The sequence below is a fragment of the Pseudopipra pipra genome, chromosome 4 (genome assembly GCF_036250125.1).
Source record: "Pseudopipra pipra isolate bDixPip1 chromosome 4, bDixPip1.hap1, whole genome shotgun sequence".
Taxonomy (NCBI): Eukaryota; Metazoa; Chordata; class Aves; order Passeriformes; family Pipridae; genus Pseudopipra; species Pseudopipra pipra.
The window spans coordinates 15,136,502-15,159,303 of NC_087552.1; the positions used below are offsets into that span (position 1 = coordinate 15,136,502).

The window sequence follows — 22,802 nt, forward strand, 5'->3', positions numbered from 1 at the left end:
GAAGTGGGTAATATCTAATTCTATTTCACAAAATACATAACCACAGACGATGGTCCAGAAGGACAGAATGGACATTAGAGATGGCATCTTGTACCCAGTATGGCCCTGGAATGAGGACTGGAGAACTCCTCAGAAAGAAGTTCTAAAATTTAAAGAGAAAAACAGCACCTATACTGTGCATAGTGATATTTAATACATGTCTTACGAACTATTGAAAATGCTTGAGTTGAAGTAATGGCACTGGAACATCTGCCTGGTCAAAGTAAGTTGTGGAAGACATCAGATCCATTTTGACAATCTCTTAATTTCCAGCAGCTTTCACTAGCAATAAGAAGTTGTTGATGGGAAATTTCATCAACAATTCTTATAGCTACTAGAGTAAATATTAGCAGCAGCAGTTTTACTCCAGCTGTGATTTAAGCATGTATTAGACACAACAGCTATAGAAAAAGATGAAAGCTTGTACTTGATCAACAGACACAGCTGAAAGAAATGGAGAAGTTATTGGGTACGTGTATCCTTCTTCAGCTGCTTGATAGTATTGGCATTCTCAGTATTTGGGTACATTCTCCCAAGAGAAAAGTTCTAAACAGGCAACTAACAGAACAGATCTACTAAAATGTACATAAACCAAAAATAGGTTATTTAGTGATTTAACTAAAAGAAAAAAACAGCCAAATACAATCATATAGTTCACAAATTGAATTGAATCCTTGCCTCCCAAGTCCTGTTCAGTTTATTTGCCCAAAATTACAACAGAAAAGCATTTAGATTTCAAATGGTGTTTTAAAATATTATCCTTCGTGAGATAAGGCAAGATGAGAAATTTTGGTTCTTCAGAGTTACTGAAGTCAAAGACTACAGAATAAAATCCCCTGAAACAGAAATAATTTGCTAGTACTTTTAAAAATAATAAACAGCAAAATTCACACAGGATTAGATGCCCAAAAGCTTGTTCATTTTTTCCAGCTTGTTCCATTTTATCCAAGAGTATCTATAGGCCTAATAAAGGTATTTCTTTTTATTTCTTTGTTTCACTGAATACATTTTATACTTTTCTATGGAATGCCATGTTATACTATCTACCTGTACAGTCACATATTCATTTGTGGCAAAGCTTATTTTAAAATTTGGAAAATATTTTAAATTTTTTTGGCCCTATTTGATATTTTAATTCTATCTATCCCAACTATTACTCAAAGACTCGGAAACAGATTAATGTTGGGCATACATTATTAAATTAAAAAATGTATCTAATGTATCTGCTTATAAATATTGAATTAATATTATATATTAATTGTATGTGCAATTCATATGCAAAATATGCCCCTTAAGGAATACCATGAAAGGCTCTTGAATTGCTGTGCATGGAAAAAGGTTACTATTGGAAAACTGCTATCTTACTTCTGAGAAGCCCTCCAATAATCATACAGGAAAATCATCCAGAAAAAGTAATTCTGTAGAAGTGGACCATTAACAGTATCTTTCGAGAAACAAGCATTATTAAGCTTCCCCCCCAAAAAATCAGGAAAAATATGTGTGTTTTCATAAAGTCAACTGGCAATATTTGCTTTCTTTTTTCCATTCCTCTCATATGTAAAAAATGCTCCAGAGCACAGTATTTCTAGCTGATCAGCATCTGACATTACATGTAGCATTCAAATGCTATTCTAATTCCCCCAATCCTAAGCCTATCCACACAAAATGGGCAAAGGTTCATAGAGCCGTTACTTAGAACAAGACAGCGATCAGGAGTAGTCACCACGGATTTCAAACAGGAAATTTGTGCTTCACCAACCTGATGGCTTTCTATGATAAGATGAAAGGCTTGATGGATGAAGGTAAAAGAGTGGATATTTTAATCTCAATTTTAGCAAGGCTTCTGACACCATCTCCCATAACATCTTCATATGGGTTCTGATGAAGGATCACTTAGATAAACAGACAGGGAGGTAAACTGAAAGTAGAGGAGCTGCTGGCCTTTAAAAGGGTGTAAGCAGCAGCATGAAGTCTAGTGGAAGGCCAGTCACTAGTGGAGTACTCAGGGGTCAATATTGGTACCAATACTGACTAGTATCTTCATTAATGACCCAGATTGGGGCGACCAAGTGCATCCTCAGCATGTTGCAGGCAATACAAAACTGGGGAGGAAGGGTTGATCCAGAAGGCAGGTGGTTGTGCTGCCATTCAGAGGGACTTTGGCAGCCTTATGAAGTTCAGGAAAGGGAAATGCACAGTCCTGCACCTGGGGCAAGACAACTCCAGGCAGCAGCTCAGGTTGTGAGCTGACCGGGTGGAAAGGACCTCGGCAGAGAAGGACATCGGTTTCCCAGTGGACAGCAAGTCCACGAGGCAGCAATGCCTGTTCATGGCAGAACTAACCAGTGGGATCCCAGGCTGCATCAGGCAGAGCATTTCAAGTAGGTTGTGGAGGGGGTGATCCTTTGCCACTACTTAGCACGGGTGTGCTGACCCCAGGAGTGCTGTGTCCCATTCTGGGCCCTCCAGCACAAGAGAGAGAGGGACATAGCGGAGTGAGTTCAGCAAAGGGCTGCAGAGACTGGGAGCATCTCTCCTAGGAGTGGCTGAGGGAACTGGAACTGTTGAGACCACAGAAGAGAAGGCTCAGGGTGATCTCATCAGTACCTCTTTGGCATAAGTAAAGCAGAGGAAACCAGGCTCTTCTCTGTGGTGCTCAGTGACAGGGTAAGAAGCAAAAGGCACAAAATGGAATTCTATCTGAACTCAACAAAACACTTTGTAATTGCCAGGGTGTTTGAACAGTGGAAAGTGTTTCCCAGAGTGGTTATGGAGGCTCCAGCTGTGGAAATACTAAAATTTTGACTTGATCTAGTCTTGGGCAGACTGCTCTAGCCAGCCTGATGATTTCCAGAGGTCTCTCTTCCTACCTCCGCTATTCTCTGATTCTCTAGTTTGTTACTTCAGGTTTCAGAGTATTTATGTATATTAAGATATTCAGAAGAAGAAAACTGGTGTTTTGCAAGTACTAAATAACTATGTAGAGAGAAAAGGTCATTTTCTGGCAGATAATATCACTCAAAAATTGCCAAATCAACAGTGACTAGCCAATCAAAATCAGTGACCTAAGCTTCCATCAGTGACCTCACTTTCTGATTATGGGTTCACAGTTTTACATTATTATTCCCACAAGATTGTCAGGTTTGTTTAGAGATAAAGCTTTGAGGAATCTAAAAGTTTCTTTGCTGTCAGCAGGAAGGCATTTCTGCCTTAGTGAGATCTGCAAGTGTATTGATAGCATTTGTCTTTGAATTTCACAGGAAATAATCACCCAAACACTTTACAATTTCTACTCTACTCTTGGGAACATCATGACATTCACAGAGAATAAAGGGATGGGAAAGCATTATTTTCCACCTACCTTCTTTTGCCATCTTTAAAGCTTTTATTAGTGTTGTGATGGCCTCTTGGTGTTCTTTATTTTCTAGCATTTTGTCTGCTAGTAATGTATAAATTCTCCAGAGATGCTCACATGCCAGTAAATTGTAAGTATGGCCTGTCTCATCCATCCATGATGATCCCTCTGTTAGCTGATAAAATGCTTCATAATGCTCAGCAGCTTCCATGACATGACCTGAAAAACGTCATTCATAATTAAAATCAGTTCAATCAACAAAAAAATTTAAAAGTCAGTAGATTATAATAATTTTATGCAGCCAAACATTTCACAGATTTTTCAAGAATCTTCAATATGTAACTCACAGATCACTGGAAAAAATTGCCAAATCTCACAGTGGCCAGTAATGCTAAAATTACAGTTTATCACATTTTAAATGATCTTTCCTTTGTAGATTCACAGTGTTAAAGAGGTGTGATCCCAAGGATGCAAAGTCGGGATTTTCTAGAAAGTAAATTTATTCTATATTCATGAATATAGCCTTTGTTGTTCTTGTATATTAAAATTACATCTATGCATAAATAATCACAATTGAAACTGTTCCTTAAGTTTCTTTTTCCATAATGAAAACCTGTGCTGAAAGATTTGAAATGTGGAGGATAAAGGTACCAAAACTGTGGGGAAAAAAAATAATAATCTTTATTCAAATAAATTAATTGATGAAAAAAGAATTATTATGCAAAGTAATTTATTCAACAATTATTACCAGGCCAGCTCTGGTGAGTTTATCTAGTAGATTTACTGCAAGAGCATTAACCATTGATAAATTAATTATTGAGCCTGAAGTAATATACTTCAAGGTCTTCAATAAGTTACTCAAATATCTTTAAGGCAAAGAAAAGTTTGACGATAGAGTTCATTCATTTTAACATGCAAGTAGTTTTCCTTCTACCTTCATTTAGATTTATCTCTGTGCATACAATTCAGTCGAGAAGCTTTCTATGTTTTCTGGACAATGGACATTCAAAGAATGGAAAGAACATATTCTTCATACATAATGGGTACAGAAAAACTGCTGTGAAGGAGGTGAGACCATTTACATTGAAAATAATTAAAACCCCACGTTCTGGTCACAGTACCTTGTTTAACAGAGAATATTCTACAGCAGGGAGAACTGGTGAATGTGACCCTGCCTTCATGAGTTTGTGTGTGTGTGATGGAGGAATCTTGTTCCATAGATCATTAATACTATCAAATGCTATTTCTATTAAAAGCTGAAACAAACCATAAACTAAGCTCATTTAGATGTGTTTGTAGCTTACACCTCTTCTGAAACATGCTTCATAAGGAACTATTACTGTTTTGCAGGGTTTTTTTTACAGTGCTGCATTCAAATTGCAAAAAGAACCAGGGTGGAGAAAAGTTGTTTCCCAGTTGTAGGAAAGGAAGGGAGAAAAGCATGGAGAAGGATCTTCTTTAAGCATTCCTAGAGAAAATGAAGCTAGTTCCCCAGGCCTCTAGCTAACCTAAAGGCAGCAGAACAGCTATGACAGATTTCTCTTATTAACTCAATTTAGATTTGTCTTTTGCATATGTTACCCCTTTATAACCATGCTTTCAACTCTGCAATATAAAACATAACTCATCTTTATTAGAATTAAATTTATTTTCATATTAAGCTTCTCTGGTGATTAAAATGAGTTCAACTAAAACTGACAAGCAGAAGAAACTTCTCTTTCAACGAGGCAACGAATCAAATGAGTTTCACAGACAAATTATGTTAAGGCTGTACAACCTGTGATTCATATAAGAGTCCCAGAGGACACAACAAGTGCTGAAGAGTGAAGTGCCAGTTGAAAGGGGACCCAGCAGGCTTTATTCAGTTCTGCTCTAGCTAGGGACAGGTATGGGACAGGTGGCCCAAACCACTGGGAAAACAGGAGGAGATCTATACATTCTTTCCAAAATATCACATACTTGACATCAGACTGAACAAATAGAAATGCGAAGAGAAATTATCACAACCAGGAGAAGCGGTTTAGGGACTCACTGACAGTACATGGAACAGGAAATAGAGATACAGACTTGCTAAAGCCAGATGAAAACTCCTGTCCATTCTTAAGAGGCTTCCAATTGAATTTGAGTTTCTGCCTATCCAGTCCAGCTAACTCCTTAAGGAACCATCAACTCGAAATTCTAGTTATCCAAGTTGGTAAATGCAGATTTAAGATACTGATTGAAGAAGCTGGTTTTGGCTTTGTGACAAATGATGGAAAGTTGAGTTGAAATTTAACATTAGTAGCTAGATCTAGCACTTTGTTCACTTGTATAGTCACAAGCACATACACACCCCTACTAGAAATTCTTCCCAAAGTTCAATAATGAATTGATTGTTGTTTTGAGAGGATATTGTCCTACATGTCAGTGATCTGGATCCACTACATGTGTATGGATTTAGAATAATAGAATTTGATTCACGTGTTACTCAAAAACTTTTAGCATGAATGGGAGGCAGCAAACGAGTGATATCACCTGGATGTCTAATCTGAAGCTGAACAAAGTATCTGAGTTTCTCCTAAAACTCTGTAATATAATCTCTTAATGGGACACACCATTCAAGTAAATAATACTTGCAACCTTAAGAATTATTGTTTAGATTGTTAGAACTATCAGATATGGTAGATCTTTCCCATGCTTTCTCACTTGCAGTATCTCCTGAGAAAGTCCCTGTCAGACTGAAAAAAACCCCCAAAAACCCCAAAAAATTGAACTCACACATTCCATGTACTCCACAGTTCTCAAGAGTTGACCAAACCATAAGAGCTGTGACCTGACATTCTTTTTGCCAGGTCTCAGTGAAACCTCTATGGAAACAATCCATCTACATCAAGCTTCAAAATACAAAAGCAATATAATCTTTTCGGTAATAGTCAAATGGACCTATAATACATTTGGCTTCACTGAATTACCATGATTATGAGGTAAAAAGTAAAACAATCTGCCTGCAGAAATACCAAAACCAAAATGCTGAGCCAAAAGCCAAAACACTTGCTAGTTCCCTAAACAAGGAAGAGATGGAATTACTGACCTGAAAGCCCTTATGTGGTTACAAATTTCCTTACTGAAGATTCTTTTTAATAAAACTTCTCAAATTCATGGACAGTAAAACATTTTAGACTTTGGAATTCCATGAAAATAATCTGAAATCCCTTGTTGCCATTGGCAAATGAAATATTGGCCTATTTCTTTAATCCTTAATGTTTATATGAAACTCAAATGTTGTGGGAAAACAATCTTTTCAGGGGGATGGCACATTTATTCTCTGTCATGAGTCTGTTCAGCTGGAATTGATCTGGCCTGTGCAATCCACTTTTTAAACACTGAACTACTGCAACTGCTGGCACACATATGCAGACCTATGTAGATGCTGCCTGAAAATCTTGAAAAACATTAAAAGAAAGTAATAAGCCAATTGCAGAACATTTCTGAGAGTAAGAGCAATTTTATCTCACTTGAACAGTGACAAGGCAGAGTTTTAAATGACTTTTATTATCAACTGAAAAAAAAAAAACAAAGGAGGAAAAAAAAGCAAAATGAGAGGAAAAACAATGGAGCAGGAAAAATCACTTGGAACACTTTGCAGAAATGCATTTTTTTATCTCTAGTAATTCAAAGAGAAAATCCAGAAGGTGTTTCCAGGAAGTCTATATTTGAAAAATCTATTTGCAAAATGTTACATCAAGCAGTAAAGCTATTTAAAGTTGGCAACATTAATAGCAATTGCGTGTTTCTTCTCACAGTGCCATGCGGAATTTAGCTCAGTGGATACTAAATGGAATTTGAGAATCTCTGATATATCTCTTCCTTTCTGATAAAAGGAATCAAAATCCAGGAAGGTAACTCTTACAACATATGTACTACCACTACTAAAATTGTATAGTTTAATATAACTCAGGGCATAACAAAAGAAGCCCCATCAGCAATAGTTAATCTTAAATATGGGAGGCAAACATTGTCACAACATAATTTTGGGAGCAAAAAAATGGTTTTAAACAATTATATGAATATAAGACATTACCCAGCTCCAACAGTCTCAAATTTTAGAAATTCCTTGTATTTTCATAGAAACTACATATATGTACGCACAAAGATTTGTGCTACAGTTTACACTGAGCTGCTTTGAAGTAAAAAAATAAATCTATTCATTCAAGCAAAATAATTCTATGTAATTTTGTAAATACTGAAGAGAAACGTTTTTATATTCTCTAAAACTTCCTTTATAATTCCCCTTCCTAAAACCCAATCCAAAAGTACACATTTGTTGTATCAAAATAGATATCAAACCAAAAGGGGTATATATGGAGACTACTATTTTGCCTTTTTTTTTTTTTTAAGTAGAAAGATTGACTAGATATTAACACAAATGGGTTTAAATGTGAAGCTGCCATAAAAGCAGGCACATAAATGTAATTCTCGCAGCCGCTATTTTGATGCACATTTTTGATTCCATGAATATTTTATGAAATGGCCCAAACTAAAGCCATATAACATTCCTGCATTACTGATGCTTGCGCCCGTAAGCTACAAACATTAGAGGCATGATTGAGTGCATTAAAATGAACTCATTCAGCAGTGCATTGATTACTTGAAGGAGAAAAAAAAAAAGTTACTCCCACTTAAGAAAACAGCACACAAATCTGAAGTTTTCAATACTGAAATTAAAGATGCTAATTTGAATAATATGATATTTAATAAATAAAGGCAGTGCAAAACTATCTAGAATTCCCTACGTACGGTCCTAACTTTAATTAGGTGAGATGTTAATTAGGTCCACAGATTGCTTCCAGTAGCGTACAGGTAATTTAAAATGTCACAATCTGCAAAAGGCAGTGACTGACCTGCTCTAGCTCCATGCCTCAGCAATACTGAGAGCACCTAATGATTTCCTTTGCTATCAGCTCATATATTTACCAATGAAAATACTGCTACAGAAACAATTGCCCAAGAAAAGTGACAGGCCTGTTAGGTACACTGCTTCAGCAGCACTACTATAAGCAGAAAGCACATTTAATTCTAAATTGGAAACAGTTGTTGAGGACTTCAGAAAATATTCCACTGTAGCTTAAAACAACAACCTAAAGGGACAATAAAGCTTTGAGCACATTATAGTATGTTTTAATCTAAAACTAGAACATCTTTTGCTGTCGGTTATTTCACTGTACAACGTGAACATAAAATCTGGTTGAAGCAGCAGCTAATAGCAACAAAACACCAAAAAGGTTATTATCATTTGAAAAGATGTAGGCTTACATTTCAGTCTAACTGCTTGGACTACTTGTATTAATGTCAGTTCCTGTGTTCAATTATGACAATTACGGTAGCACTATTCATGCTGAAATAAGAATCTGTCACAGTTTCCAGTGTGAGCCACTATCTACGGAGGTTGTTGTAAGTCTACAACAAACGTGGATTCACAGGAATCACAAAGCAAGGCTCTCGTTCAGTAAATAGTTGAACCACCTTGGACTGCTGAGGTAAAATGAACTGCACAGAAGTCACTGGAGCAGCTCTCAGATGCAATAACCTGACTGTATGTGCCAGCTGAAAAGCAACAAAAAAAATTGTGGAAGGGATTTAAGATAAAATTTGTGGTTCCATAACTCTACAAGATCCCTCTAGAACACAACCAATCATCAGACAATAATCAAAGTGAGTATTAAGATAATGGATAAAAATTTATATTAATTTAATTTACAGGAGTTGATAATATTTTTTCAGAAAGATTCTACAGGAAGTTTTAGCAAAATGACACAAGAAGTTCATAAGAATATTGTAATGACCATTTCCCCAGTTTGACAATACAACAGTAGATCTCACCTGGAGTCTAAGGTGCCTAAGGCCAACTGAGAGCATGCCTGAGAAGCAGAAGCCTTGAGGACACAAAAGAGAAAGAAAGAGATAAAAGGAAAGCTGAACATTACACAACCTGAGATATGGCATTGGTGGACTGAGACTGCAGTGCAAAAAGATAGTATTTTATCTTCCATTGTCTGGGTCAAGAACTACTGGGCCAATTCTCAGTATTATAATTTAGAGGATGATACATTATTTCTGCTCACATTACTTAAATAAGTATGTGTTGCTTGAAACGAAAAAATTAACTACAGTAATCCAATAAACATTAGAGCATATAAAGTCTTGTCCTCTGAGGACCTAAATTACTTTCCTTAAAGCTCAAATACTCAAAATATACCTATACAAACCTAGAGGGCAGTGTAGACTGTAGCACCCAGAGTAGGACACTCCACAGTATGCTATAACACTGCATCAACACACTATAATATTAAATGTGTTCTAAAAAGGGGTTGCTTAAAGGGCTCTCTAACAGATACCTCGGAACTTGGGGGTAATGCTGCTTTCTCTGGTTGTTTGCCTGCCTGCTCTCTAATCCCTTCCTCTTCTGCTGCCAGCACTACTGAACTGCAAAGAAGGAAGGTTTTCCCACAGGCAGCTGAAATGACAGCTGCTTAGGGGATAGTGTACTGTGGACCAGCAAAAAAAAAAACAAACAACAAAACCTGACAATTGAACAGGTCCCATATGAAAATTCCACTTACTTGTCTGTCTTACATTCATATTCAAATGAAAGAACACACAAAATTCTGCTTTACAATTAAAATTCCTTTATCTTCTTAGGTTAACATATTTGTCAGATGCCTTCTTCTGACTTGATTATATATAAATAAACACTTTTTGATATATATAAATTTTAATTTAGAGGACAAGATTGCAAACAATGTTGAACATCAGCTGAATGACAACACACCCATTTTAGAGAGAATGAAATTCTTGCTTCATGATAACATTCAAGCCTTCTTTCATGTTTGCAAAGCATCAAAGTGTTTTCAATATGCAAAGGCTACCTAAGATGCAAAATGTATTCAGGAAGCTCACATTATAAGGCTCCAGGCTCTGGATAAGAGCAGGCCCACACTCAGTGGGACGCTCACATTTCAGGTTTCACAAATATTTCAATGTCTGTAGGTGGATATCTAAATGCAGAGAGGGAAGGGAGCTGAGAACTCAATGATGAATGGCACATGCTTTGCAGTTCTGTTTTTCAGGGCTTGAGAGTTTTTTAAGTTCAACAGAACTAAGTGAAAACAAGTTATATTAGTATTTAATCTCAATAATTAATATGATCATTATCTTTTAAACACAGTGTCACTGGAGCAGATTAGTTTCACTAAATTATTTTTTTTGCTAACTCATGTCAAATACTTGCCTCAGCTTAAATTTTTTTTATTTGCAGTAATTACATTTTATTCAGATTCTACCTAATTTCCCTTACTTTTCATAACTTCCAATAACAAATTTAATATCAGATGCAATGCTCCAGCACTGGAGCTGTTCTGTTGTGCAGATGATTTTCTTCAGAAGCATCTTTGAGTAGCAGGCTGGACTAACGACCTGCTAAGGTCCCAACCAACCTAAATGATCCTCTGAAGAGTAAGGTATATTTTTATTAACAGCTTTATATTTGTTTTACCTGTGACTTCTAGAGATTATTGGTAATGGCTGAGCAAATGCAACCCCATCACCTCTCAGTGACACTGGGAAGGCACTTCTGGAAACAGAAAATCTCCTTTATCAATTACTAAAAGGAAACATTGCCTCCAGGAAAGTTTATGATGACAACTGCTGGTCCAGCTACAGTTGTCCAAAACCTTGCAAAGCTTTGAAGCCAAGAAAAAAAAAAAGTCTGTTAGTGAGCGGGCAGCTTCATCTCAGTACTAGTCATTAACCAGTAAATAATTAAAACACCCTGGAAAAGACAGGTAAAATACAAGCAGCAATGTCAGTAATAGACATGAAAGAGAAGGGAAAAAGAATTTAAAAAAGCAAAGAAATAATTCATTTGAAGTTTTAATAAAGTTTCATTTGCAGTCTTGTTTAAAGATATATCAGACTTTGGGGATGTAACCTAATTACATTTTTATTCTAAGTTCTATTCAAAGATCTTGGACTTTGAATCTTTAACACAGATCAAACATAGTATAATTTACTCATGGCTATCAATACTTTAAAAAGATCTCTTCATTAAATGTCACAGTCTTATGAACATGCACATGAAGCCAACAGAGCAACATTTGATACCAAAAACATTTAAAATATGATTCTTACAGAAGTGTCTATATAAACAATTCAATTGAGTGCTACACATTGTATTCAAGCATACACAGAATGTTTTTTCTAAAACGTTTCTGATACAACACCTCTCCTAGTTCAATGTAAATAGCAATACTTTTTTAATAGTTTGGACTTAGTTGAAAATGAACTTTACAATCACCAAATACCTGAGAACAGAAACTAACTTAAGATCTTTTTCCTATGTGAAAATTTTAATGAAAATGGAAATGACAGTTTAGAATTAGCACTGGTGTGAATATTTTGAAGACCTTACTACAAAGCAAGAATACAGACCTGTCCCCAGGCGTTATATCAGAACTGAAAGACACTCTATTTGAAGAACTAGGCTAGGAAAGTGGCAGTGACAGTGAAAGGATTAAGAAAACTTACTTTTTCCGTAGTGTAAAGAACATTATTACCTCCCTGTGCTTAATAATAAACCTTGATTTAAATCAACTGAAGGAAAAGCATGAAGAAAGTATTTCATTTTCACTGAATTTATTTTCAGAAGTGAAAATAAGAATGCTACGGAATTCTCTTATTCAAAACATCTTCATTGCCTACCAATACCTTTTGAAAATTAGAATAAAAATAATTATATGAAGAATATTTTATTAACTCAACAGGCAGACTTTCATAAGACTATACTAATTTGAGGTGAAAACATTCCTAATTTCTATAACAACAATTCAAGACAGCACCTGCTAGTTCAATAACAGTAACAACCCTGTTATTTACTGGGGAACCACCTTCTGCACTTGCAGGTGAATGAGTTCAATTATTTCATAAACCTTTTAAACCTGTCCTCCCCAAGAATCTGTTAGGATTTATGGCTGCTTCTGACTGCTTCTGACTGACAGAGTAAAGCATTGTATCCAAAGACTTTATCTCCTAGCAAATTACTGCTTAAACTTTTAAATTATGCTCTACAATCAAGTTTTTCACAATTAACTTATGTATTCCATTCCTAAGCAAGGAGAAACCAATATAACCACTTTGTGATACAGTGTCACGACAAAGGAGAATTAGCTTCAGTTGATATGACGAAAATCTATCAACTAAAACACTGGAAGTGTTTTAAAAGGTCCAGCTGGGCATGCAGAATTCCATATCCCATTAAGTAAAGGCTTCTTTCTGTCTCTAAAGTTCCCTGATGTGAGACTCTTTTTAATTATATGTCTCTACATGAACCTAAAATTTAGCAACAGGTTTATGTAGTAAGAGGTATGGGATTTGGAAACGTGAATATGTTTGCAGGTCTGAGCTATTCCTACACATCTTTTTCTGAAAGCTGTTTGGAATAAATCTTAGAAATTAGCAGTCTGGGATATGCAACGTGGGGCGAGGAGGGGGGAATATGATGATAAATCAATGGTATTTGCTTACTTCTGGATGTGGTCTTTAATATAAATATATATGTTCTCTCCAAAAACGAACAGTACAAAAAGACACTTTTAGGTTAGTCCCCACAGGGAATGAGCCTGTGTGATCATCCTGTCCTCCAACTAGTTCTGGAGTGAACTTCAACCAAATGTGGTAAGAAGTCAGGGACAGTAAGTTTCCACCACTTCAGGGAAAGTTAGCAGCTTGAGGACAGACATTGAGCCAAATTCCAGACAGACAGAAAACAGGTTGAACTCTCTGTAGGCATTGTAGAGGGCAGAATGCTGTCTGGTCAGCCAGCAACTGAGTGCTGGCCAGTCAGCAGCATGTTCTCATCTACCCTTTAGTTTATCCCAGCACAAACTGAACCTTACAAGTGCTATAGAAGCATACAGGAAATGTTATTGTATAAATGCACAACAAAACTGTGGTTCCTGCCTGAAAGGATATTTAGTCTCTAAATATCTAGAACTGCAACTCTCTTTTAGGCCACTGCCATGTTTTGAGTGGCACTCAAGCTTCCTACAAAAAAAAATTACATAGGAATTTATATCTTTAAATCTCTTTCCTCTTTTTGCTCCACAGTATGACAAATGCCATTATAAAAAATAATTATGAGGTTCATATTTTATCAAAAAATCACAAACTTAAGTAGGTATCGTTTTAAACCGAAAGAAGTTGCTTACAAAAAGGAATCTCCAACACAGACATAAGAATAGACAAGACCAGAACGGCCTTGGTGGCTCTTAGCTGATAATTTGAGTTGCTTTTCTTCCTGAACAAAGAGATGGGATCCATTTTAGGTTGCCTTCTACCAGTGTCAGACCCAGGTTTGTGAATGGAGACCTCTAGACACTGGTTATACACTTTATGGTGGAAACATGACACTGCTAAAATAGGCAGGTTGGATACTTCAAATGCAGCAATATTGTTTATCAGTAACAGTTCTGCACTCCACAGGTAGTAAGAAAGAAATTAATCTCTCTTTACAAATGTTGTTCCTCTGGTTTGTTTTATTTATCAGCTGTCTGCAATATTGCAATCAGATTATAAAGTAGAACATTTCTGTATTATACAGCATAATGAGGATTTTCTACTTAGGTGGGCTTGGCAGATTTGCAGCACAGATATAAAGTTATATTAATTTAGAAGGTGAACACCCATCCCACCAATGAATTCTATTCTGGGTATACTTAGGAATCTCCTAGCAGCAAAAGAAATTACATTTTTATGCAATTAAAATAAACTTGTAAAATGTACACACACAAAAGCATATGAAATTTCATAAGCAATTTTAACTTTTGCCTTTTTAAACCTTTTTAGTACTTCATTTTGCAATATTAACATTCTCTTTTTTATATCTGAATATAAATTATTTCTGCCTGAAGGCAAACCAATTGGGGAAATTCTGCTTAAACGTGCATATTTCCTCTGCATAGATCCTCATGAATGTATGCTGAGTTTCTCTCAATTATTTATACATTACAGTTTTCAATTAAAAAACACTTGCCATAAACAATTCAAAATGCAAAATCAACAATTTCTCAGTAAGAATAAAAATTATTTCTTGGCTAACAACAAGAAAATAAAAAGTTTAGACTTTTTATGTTCCAAACCAAAAAGATATTCTGCACTGTCTTCAAGTTGCTGTTCACCAAATATATCTGTTAATTAAGACATAAGCTTCAGAAGCTTGAAGCGATCCTGTGCCAACCTGTTCTAGGTAAACCTGCTTTAGCAGGGGGGTTGGACCAGATGATTTTCAGAGGTCCCTTCCAATCTAACCAGTCTGTGAAATGCCCATTGAACACAATCAGAATCTTTCCACCAACTTCTGCAATGCCTTGATTAAAAACATTCATTTCAACAGTATGATAAAGTGATTGCTAAAATTCTACACCTTAGTCTTAATCCACATTGTAGAAGTCTGCAAGAATGCTGTGGTGGTTTTTTTCCCATAACAAATTATTAAAGTCCCTTGTTATGACCTGGCTTTTCAACCAGAAAAGTTTATATCAAATTTCAACATATGAAATAGACCGTATTTTATCCATAATTAAAGATAAAACAACTATAACTTTCTCATAAATCAGGCCCAATTTATTAATAAGCTTGGGGTGGGTGCAGAAGGACCAAAAGTGACCAGCTCTGGCATAACACTGGTCTATTTGAAGACCAGTGGGAACTTAACACTGCTTATAATCAAGGCAGAATGGGATTAGGACTGAACACTTAAAACCGAACACTTCAAAATGCTTCATTAATTTGCAGAATATGGCAGATTTTTGAAATGTCTAAGCTTAGTTTAGAAAGGACTAAAAGAATTCTTTATCAGGGTCTCCTAAGACTTGCAGTCTAAAAAACACACAAAAATGGACAAAATTGGGTTTATGGATTAGCTGTATGTTACAGGAATCAGCACTGAGATATCTAACACTGCTATTTGCTTTGCATTTGGTCCCCTTCTCTCACTAGTTCTGCCTGCCTCCAATCTTCTCAGTCTTTAAAAATTTCAGATGAAGTATTACCTCCAGTTTTGCTGATCCTTATGTGCCAGCAGAATATAAATCTGATGACTAATTCAAAGTCACCACTGCATTGAGACTAACAGCATAATTTTCACAGCTCTCAGGGGAGATGCAGTTTCTGGCATGGCACTGATACACTTTTGTAATTAATTGTGAAAGTTTTATTCATTGGACTCTACTGTGATACTTATATGCCTTCTCAAACTAGTTATTTTAATGTATCCAGAAATGTTTCCAGGCACTGCAACCAACAGATTCCCTAGTAAACTCTCTTATCCTTCAAAACAGTGTGGCTGCTTGCAAACTGCCTGTTAGCAGTAGTCCCTGCAACACTCCTATTACCAAACTGTGCCCATAAACAACTGCAGGGCAGGAAGGCCAAGTTAGCACAAGCCAAAAGCACGTGCATGACTATTAACACCATTTCAGCACCAGCATGTTCCAATGTTCCCAGACATCCTGGTGCACTGCTTCATTTACTCGTGCAGAAAAGCAACCATGGCCTGTGAACATCCACCTTTGCTGCCAGTGTCTGAGAGGTGAGCACAGACATCCTAACATCATTTGAGGGTGAGAGGATAGATATTTATAAGACTATAGTGGTGATGTTCTTGTTCCTTCCTCTGGAGACCTCGATGCCACTCTTCCTGCTCCACTGTCCCACTGACAACGTGCCATTAAACTATCTTTTTGTAAGGGTGCAAATTAAGGAAAGAACAGTCATGCATCTGTATTAGAAAAATACCATCAGATGTTTTAATCAGTCACTTTTAAGCTTCTCTCACAAATGCAGAATTGCTTGACATTGAGATCAGAATGTTGGCATCTAAAGTACTGGCTATATTTGAATGTGTGTGTACATATATATGCATGTGTATGTAGCTGTGTACATACATGTACATACATACATTTATACAAACACTGTAGTACTTTCAGTGGTCTTGAGGGCTGCTTTCAGGACAAGTACACTTTCAGATGTCCGTTTTTATTATGCCTTTCAATAACATAGAAATATAAAAATATATCTAATTTTGTTATAATCTATTTGAAGCAAATAGCCACTACAGGTACAAAGTCCTTTTTTCCCTCTGGACTGCTTTTTTTACTGATATAAATTGTCTGAAACTTTGGGATGCATATATCTATGGTGCATATCACTTCATGCATATAGGTGTTAACCATTTAATACAAAACAGAAAGCACTCAAATATTGCAGTGATAACTTACACAACCTAGCATTAGCCATTATATTTATCAGTACACTCAGAATGTTTCTTCTGCAAGATACAGCAGCATAAACCTGATGTTCACAATTAACTTTAGCAGAAAGTACACTATATTAATCTCTCACAACTCCCTGATATGCAGAAAAATGCACACATTTATAATGACTGATATTACTTCCGAAAACACATTCAAAGCACAAAAGGAAAAATATTTTTTTAAATTGATTTTACTTAATGGCAAATCTGTCACAAAGACTGTGCTTACTTAGATGACAAGTAATGTTGGATTTAATGTGAGAAAACATAATATGTTATTGTGGTTTCAATGTGTTTAAAGTGACACTAGCACGTTTAAGAACTATATGAGAAAAGTAATAAACGAGTAACTCAAGTAGAATAATGAGTAACTAAAGTAATAAACCAACTTTTTATCAGCCCTCATAGGAAAGACAAACTATGGGGTGAGCACAGCTAGTTGAACACTATCATAAGCTGAAGACTCCCACAATAACCAGTGAATAGCATCTCATTTGTAAACAGAGACCTTATTTTACAAACGGAGTACTTTAGGGAAGGGGTTAAAAATCTCATTCTGTGAAGAAATTCCACTAAAATCGTGTTTGCTCCAAGCGGAATGTTCCATTTGTGTCTGCAGCAGGCTACTCAGTTATTATTGTTTTCTTTCCCTTCCTGGCAGCTACTAATCGTCTGCATCCAAATATCATGACTGAAGTCTACACCTCAAATATTTAGCTTTGAAGATTAATGAACATCAGATTATATCCAGCCCCTAGGACAGGGACCAGGCTGAAAGTCAAGGAACTTTAAATTTGATTACACAAAAATTACCCAGCAAATTTATTGATTTTCTTCCAAGGCAAACAACAATCTTTACAAGTAAATGTTTAACTTTATACTCCCAAGCAATCAGTTCTAAGCACATATAGACAGCTTCCTTTCCCAAGTAATGAAAAATACACTATTGGATGAGAGCATTGAAAAGAAGTGGTATGAGATATTTACATCTAAAAGGATGCACACACATATGTCTGTGAGACTAATTTCATTCTTGCAAATTTGCTTATTCTCCTGGCTGCACTATTAATCAAGGCAGTTGATACAGATATGACAATTTAAATCAGATGAAGTATCTCATAAATGTTAGGAATCATTCACATACCTACACAGACATCCATCTATTTGTATTGGTAGATGTACATATTCCTATATACATACACATTAATGCACACACAGATGTCTATACATGTGTATCTATTCCTGTATATAACTCCCTAGAAGTGGGTATGTGACTCATTCAGATCATATTAGATTACAGCATCCTAGATAACTGAACAGAAAAGCTATAAAAAAAGCTGAGTCTCTGTCCTAATATAAAAATAGTATGTTTAAACTTTTTACTTATAACACCATTAACACTCATGCAGTTTTATACAATGCCAACCCAACATCTGCTCTTACACTTTTTCTGCAATCAGAACTCACCCTTGAATCAATTTTTCACCCTTGAAAATACAAAGTGCATGGAATACATCTGCTGTCTTTTTTCTCAGTGGTGCCTCAAAGCAAATCCTGCTTACTGTCTCAGCTTCTTCATTTTTTTTACCTCTCCCTCTCTATGGAACGAAAATATTTGCAACAGCCAGACCCCACAGATAAAGTGGAGTTTTAGCCTGGGCAGTGAAAATGCATCTTGTTTAATCTCTCTTTACTAAAGTTAATAAGAAGCCTCTCTTCTAGAAGTTTCTAATATTTTACAACAGGAAAATAAAATTTCCTCTCCTCTGATCATCTCAGTATATTTAATAACTTTATGTGTTTTTGTAATGGGCTTCAACATATTTAATTATTCAATAATCTTTTCTTTACACATCATAAAAGTAGGAAATTTTAAAATTTTTTTAGGCAGGGGTTGGATAACAGTAGTGAGTCACACTCAGTATGTGCCTCTGAAGTTACAAGTAGATATGAATGTTTGCTTTTCTGCACCTCCTTATAATTGAAGGACAACTTCAAAAACCAAAGCAACCCTAACAATTTCTAGAAACCACCACCAAAACCCAAGGATGCTACTCAGTGCAAAGAGAAAGCAACAAATTGCATTTAGGCACAGCTAACTGGTGATCTCAGAACACAGAACAGGACAGTCAGGTAACAGTTCTTCAGAAAATAATTTTGAGATTAATGAAAGTCATGAACCAAACATGAGTATGCAGTTCATGCTGAAACATAGGATGTAGATACCATACCCGAAGACACAAATAAAAATGCAGCGTACAAGAAAAGTAATCCTTCTATTTTATTGATTAATGTTGAAATTTTAGTTTAAATTAGTTCGATTAGTTCAAATTTTAAAACTGAATCCAGGACTGCATGTTGCAAGCAAGAAAGTTATGGTAACAGTTCACAGGAAAACAGTGTGAATGACCAGTAGTTTAGAAAATATGTGAGAAAGTATTAAAAAAGGTGTGATGTTTTAGCTTTAAGAGAACATGGGTAAAAACCAGGACAATAACCTTTCAATTAAAACAAAATAAAACCGAGAAAGGCTGCATGCTTTATGTTTTATGTCCAGGTTTTTGTTGGAAAATTAGGACATCTTTCAAAACATGCCCATTCTGTCAGACATTTAGTGGAATTAGCCTGCTTCCCCAAAATATTTAAATTTCTGTGAATCTTTTTTTGTTTAAGAAAAGCCACTCTATTTGAGAAACCAGCGACAAGTTGAGCTGGAATTGTTTCAACTCACAGTCAAACTTAGAAACAAAAACATAGTGACTACACAAATCACGTATTTTAAGCAGTAGTTAGGCATGCAGTACACTTAGGAATTGGAACTGGAAGACAGGCTTTATTCAATTACTTGAGGCTCACTTATTGCTTGTCTTCCCACAACATGAAAGGATTTTATGCAAACAGAGGAAACCACTTTTTTCATACTCAGACTGCTATACACACACAAACCCCTCTGCCATGAAGGCAATGTGTGCTTTTAAATACAGAAACAAGGTTCATCTTGATATAAGAAAGTAATATTATTTACAGTGAGAGCCATTGTTCACTGAAACAGTCTCCCCAGGGATGTGGTGGAGTCCCCATCACTGGAGGTTTTCTAGATGAGATTGGACAGGGTGCTAAAATAACCTCATCCAGACTCCCTTTCCCATGAAAGGTTGGATTAGATGATCTTTTGAGGTCCCTAACAGCCTGGGCTGTTCTATGTTTCTAGTTACTTCTATCGATATATTTTCTAATTTCAGAAAGTCCCAGTTTAAGGATACAGATGCACAGATGGAGAAATGGAGCTTGTGGTAAGGTGTAAGTCTGAAGCAAACACCAACGTGGCAGTCACATACAAACAAACTGGGTGTCATTTTCAGTCAAGAGAACCAGAAGGAAGTTTTAAAAAAGTGCACAAAAATATATACTGTTTATCTAAGTATAAATTGGAAGCAGGATTAAACTGAATTACCTCTTAAATCAGTCCAGTTTGTGTAATTGCAGATGCCATCCTACTCAAATATCTGTGGCCTGAAGCAGCATTACCAGTCACTTGTCAAAAATAAGTAAAAAGAAACAATGTCCAACACAAAGAACCCTTGTGATAAAAAAATGCTCCCTTTAAACTTGTGTTTGTATTTCATCTGATGGAGTACTTTCAACTGCAGACAGAATGTCAGAGGAAGTGGGTCTGTGAATAATTACAGACTCCTTTTCCTTCTTATTTCATGCTCCAAAAATTGAAATTGCAACTGTTGTTTTAAAAATTACTTTAAATTTTGGTTCCCAAACAAATTAATATTGAAATATTGTGCCCTGTGATGAAACCTAAATTGCCAAATATAACTGTCTCAAGGCTGATACAATGCAGTTTTATCATCTCAGTGACTTACCGTGTCCCTCATTGATGAGGCCCATGTTTACATGTGCTTGTGCCTTTCTCTTCCCACCATCAATTTTTACTAATTGAGCAGTGTTAAAGCATTGCTCATAAAAGTAGTCACTTAACCATTTGTCCTCAGGGTCTTCGAAAGAGCAGGCCAAGTTAAGCTGGTTATCGTACACCTCCTCGTAGAGCCCTTTAAAAACAAAAAGTACAATAAAAATATTAGATTATCATCAGCCTTCAGAAACCTTGCATGTTATAGCAATGATCATGTCATGAAAATGAAGAGCTATTTATACATCCACCATTCACTGTCAAGTTCTCCTACACGTCCACTCAAAGAAATATTAGAGTAAAATTATAACCTTACAAATTAGGCACAATTGAAAACACATTTTTGTTCCCATTTCTGTGTGCAAACCCAAAATTCAGTTTAATACAACACACAGACCCTGGATAAGACATTGGCTAGTTAGAAGTTAGAGTGAGCTTAAAAAAGCCCACACTCTGCAAACAAAAAGCATTAATTCTTAGAACTTTAAATGTTCAAAGTAAGACTAACAAGAAAGTCTTTGAGTTTTCATGTATGCTCCCATGTTTAGTACCTTACCGCTCTTAGAAATTAAGGACAAACTGAAATTGCACACCTTGCCCTGAAAAATCCCCACAGTTCACCAAGGTATTGCTCTCAGAACAAATGTGGAAAGCAGGGGAGACTGAAAGTCCCCAATCTTCTCTATGATCTGAAGTTTAGACCCCGCTCTTTATCATCTCAGACAACTAGATGAATACACATTATCCCTAAAATTTACAAAAACACTGCCAGTCTGAAATCTAAGTAGCATTACAAAATCATCCACAAATATATTATTCACAATTTAAAATTATAGAATGATAGCTTCAACACAATTAGAGTTATTTCTCTCAGAAAATCACCTTCAAAAAAAAAAAAAAAAAGAAATCCACAAGATTTGAATTATTCCAAAACTTTATTAATTTGTGGTAGAGATCTAAAATTTTCCTGGCAAATCTTATCATACTGTTTCTACCTAAAGGGAATTTGAAATATCTATTCCTTAAATGATGCTGAAAAATCTATCAGATAATAAAGTACAGCATGAACTTATTTATATGTTTCACGGTAAAATTTATCACTGACTAAACTAAATTAATTTTCTTTGCAAACTCTGCTCATGTCAGATGTGAAATGGAATAATTAGTTAAAATTCCATTGCAGTTTTGGTAGGCTACTTTGTGTGTTTGTGGCTATTAAATGAATGGAAGCCAAACAGCCAATTCTTAAAAGAAATTCTGTGTAGTTGGGTAAAGGAGTTAAGAACCACAGGTCTTGTGGCAGGTGAGAGGCTGTTTGGTTAAGCTGGACATGTGAATAGAACTGATTTGCTTCTGGGAGTTCTGCCTTTGTAAGTTTTGCTCAACAAAGACAGAAAGGGGAAAAAGAAAAAACCAATACTTTTGGTTGTTGCTTTTGTTTTTTTTTTTTTTTTTCATTTATTATTTTGTTTTCCTATTTATTTTCTCAGAGTTTTCCCCTCTATGAAATGGTAACATCATATTCCTTTTTACAGCTCCCATTTATAGCTCCCATTAAAATATATAAAATTACGATTTTTGAACCACTTTGTTTTATATACATTTCCATTTCTCGTATTTTAAATAACTCTTTCAAGAAACGAGTGTTACACAATCTCTTTACAGTCACTAAAGTAGAAATAACCCAGAAATTACATTTAGATTATCATCTCATCATTTGTGTCTAAGGTTTTACACCAAAACATGCCAAAATATCAGCTTAAGTTTAAAAATTTAGCTTTGAGAGGAATTAATTACTAATATATAGACTTCATGTATTCCTTATCAGAACATTCTTCACAGCAGTGAGTTTTCATGCCTTTTTTTCTCCCCTCAAGACCAAAAAAGTACCTCTTGGGTACCTCTTCTTCAGAACATCCAGGAGTGTACATCATATAAAAATTAAACACATAAATATGAGAAATTAAGACAATTTTTGTACAATAGCCTCATAAAAATTTCTGCAAATGATACTGAAATGGAAGTAACAAAACTGGGTTGGGCTTAATATACATATATTTATCTGTGTGCATGTGCACAGATATACATGCCTATATTTATATATGTTTATAATAGATATAATATAGATAATGACACACACA

General features: G+C 35.6%; 1 protein-coding gene across 6 annotated transcripts in view; it reads right to left on the reverse strand.

Annotated features, from left to right (window-relative positions):
- Nucleotides 1–22,802, reverse strand: part of TTC29 (tetratricopeptide repeat domain 29) — a 193,925-nt gene that overhangs the window by 72,540 nt on the left and 98,583 nt on the right. For all 6 annotated transcript variants that reach the window (XM_064651728.1, XM_064651725.1, XM_064651724.1 and 3 more), the window contains exons 5-6: nucleotides 20,615–20,800; nucleotides 3,401–3,613 (exon numbers count right to left, since the gene is read on the reverse strand). In XM_064651728.1, coding sequence (XP_064507798.1) covers nucleotides 3,401–3,613; nucleotides 20,615–20,800 — 399 coding nt within the window. The remainder of the gene's footprint in view (nucleotides 1–3,400; nucleotides 3,614–20,614; nucleotides 20,801–22,802) is intronic.